At 34.7% G+C, this 2,828-nt stretch overlaps 1 protein-coding gene across 1 annotated transcript; it reads left to right on the top strand.

Annotated features, from left to right (window-relative positions):
* Positions 1-241: 241 nt before the first annotated feature.
* On the top strand, positions 242-2,568 carry LOC137032860 (uncharacterized). Its single transcript, XM_067404840.1, has 2 exons — positions 242-290; positions 1,101-2,568. Exons 1-2 carry the CDS (start codon positions 279-281, stop codon positions 2,037-2,039), a joined length of 951 nt encoding a protein of 316 aa, XP_067260941.1. The 5' UTR covers positions 242-278; the 3' UTR covers positions 2,040-2,568.
* The last annotated feature ends 260 nt before the right edge of the window (positions 2,569-2,828 follow it).

Genomic DNA, 2,828 nt, shown 5'->3' with positions numbered 1-2,828 from the left:
GGGCTTAAGCCCCCAATGTCCTCCCGAAATATTTGTTGAACATGACACATATTTTTTCTTTATTTGCTCTCTTTATCTTTTTGTATTTATTTGCTATCAGTCAACAAATACAAATTATTAAAAATGTTTCCTGATTATGTAAGACACATTTCTAAAGTGAAAGCTCCACCCTAATAGGTGTGACAGTGAAAGCCTTTTAAACCCAGCAGAGGATCTCACAGTCATCACAAGACAGCAGAAGAACATCACACTTCACACGAAAGCATAAACCTTACAAAATGGCAAACGCAGTAAGTAGGCAATTCTTTACATTTGACATCAAACTCCTGACACAAATCAAAATGATACAGTGAGAAAAAACGTTTTTATTATTTACAGTAATATCCCAGCTAACAGAATTTTGATAAAGAGGCAGCTCTATAACAGTCAAGGGTCAAGAGCTTAACTAAAGCAAACACTGATCTCCATGCTGGTGACATCAAACTAAACATCTAAACTTCTGTTAATTCTCAGTAAGAGCTTCTGCAGACGTGTGACAGAAATAAAGTCAGTCTGGTTAGTAATAAGTGAAGCTGGTAATGCTGTTTGTGGAGTTGTTTAATCAGATCTTCAGAGATTTAATGTCTTTTATCTTCAGTTCATCTAAGGCTGTGTCTGAAGAAAGTTGTTTGTGTTCGTTCCTCTAACGTCAAGAAAACTGGACGTTTTTAATGTTCCCAGAACCAACACTGAATATTTGGAGAAAGTTCTTATAACTAAATACTGTTAGCTGGGATAGTATTATAGGACCAACTGTAAAACATTGAACATACTCTACCCAGAAGTCATAATTTTACAGCAATAAGAAAATTGTTTTAATTATTTTTTTTGTGTTAGAGGAAAAGAAAAATGGTGTACACAAATGTCAAAATAATCATGCTGCTTCATTTATAGAAATGTTTGCAGATTGTTTAGACCTTCTTACTGTTTAGACAATTCACCTTAATCATTGTTATAACAAGCCAACAAATATAAGAAAATGAAAATCTAATTTTACCATTTGATGTATTATTATAACACACATGCCTTTAGTTACTTAGTAATAAACTTTATTTTCCCAGGTGAACATGATAAAGAGAAGAAATGCTAGAGGATCAGAAGAGATATTATTACAGCAACAACACATCAGCATAGATCATCTGAAACAGACAGATGAGATACAAGAAGAAGATATTTATAAGATATATCTTTCAAAAAAAGACATCCCAAATTATCCAACTCCTGTTGAATTTCACATCACAGATGTGGCTCATGTCACTAACAAGACAAGACTTCCACAGATCTTGAACTCAAAAGGTTTCAAGGGTCTTGATAAAGATTCATTTTCATGGTGGAGCCTGAAGATCAATGAAGCAGATGTAAGAGCCGCTGAGGAGCGTTTCCTCGAGAGTTTGTTCCCAGAGAGAACTGAAGAAGAAAGATCAGCTCAGAAGCCGTTCCTGAGTGAATTCACCACATCACTAGCATTCAATAATGAAATCTCACGCTACGGCAACTTCCGCTTCACATTTCCTCTGACTGAACTGATGGAGGCCTACAAGAAGCAGATGTGTGAGGGTGAAGAGCCGGTTCTCAGGGTGTACGGGACCAAACTTTTCAAGCAGGAGATTGAGTATGTTGTTCTCGTTCACAGCCCTCAGTTTAATGAGGAGTTCAAAGATTTTCCACTGCTTACATCCAGTCCATTGGTTTCTTATGATGGAAATCAAATCATCTGGAGAGCACAAGCTATTTGTGAAACCCACAAATGCCAACTGGTAATCAATGGAAACCAGGCTTTCTTTCAAAAACTTGAAAGAAAGAACCAAAAGTTTTATGTGTGGGATCAGGTTAGCCTTGCCTTTTATGTTAAAGAGGTTCTTACCTTCCCTAAAAGAAGGCTTAAACCAAGCACTTGTGAAACATTTAAGGTACGAAAGCTAAACCTTTCAAATGGAGAAAACTTCTCTTCTCGTGAGGAAGCTGAGGAATTCCTTACAACTTTTCAATTTGATGATTAAGAAGAACGTAATTCTAGGTTTAATAATTAGTCATTAAAGGTGTGCACATTGGTTCTGTGGCTTTCCTTATTTACTAAACAAGTAAAAAAAAAAAGATTAAATAAAAATAAATGAAAGGTGGAGGGTGATTTGAATCTTATTAATACTTTGTTACTTGTCATTGAAAGTCTATAATAAGGAGCGGTTTATATTAACACAAAAACAGGCAAGACTGGAAAATGATGAGGGAAAAAAAAATAATTTCATGTCACTTTTTAAATCTAGATTTAAGTAAAATAAAAATATTTTTTTTAATATATTTGATACGTTTTGGGTTTTATGAGTTTTATCTCTGAGGATATTTCCCTATTAGGGATCATTTCATCTTACATGTTAAACAAACCAACTGTTGCTGAAACATGTAATGCTTTTTAATATGTATCATTGCTCTATTGTATTTGTCCTGCTGTTTATAATTTGCTTCTTTGTTCTTTTTCTTAATAATAAAAATAGCTATATCGATATATGTTGTTAAATAAAATTTCTCATACCATGATATAAGACTTTTGGTCATTTTGCCCACCCCTACTGTTATGTTATAAATGCCACGGGACAAAGACTTGCTGTGATTTCTGATTATTTATTAAGTGCGCACACACATAGCGTTCATCTCACTGGCCTGGTGCACTCTCTAGAACTGCCCCAGTCTACAACCAGTACCGGAACCAAATATGTTATCGGGCATAACATCACATCTTCCACCCTTTAAAAGTAAATAACTTTCCTTTTCAATTTTGCACTTGTACCAAA

Source organism: Chanodichthys erythropterus, chromosome 12 (genome assembly GCF_024489055.1).
Source record: "Chanodichthys erythropterus isolate Z2021 chromosome 12, ASM2448905v1, whole genome shotgun sequence".
Lineage (NCBI taxonomy): Eukaryota > Metazoa > Chordata > Actinopteri > Cypriniformes > Xenocyprididae > Chanodichthys > Chanodichthys erythropterus.
Note: the sequence above shows the minus strand (reverse complement) of the source record. Positions and strands in the feature narration are given on the sequence as shown.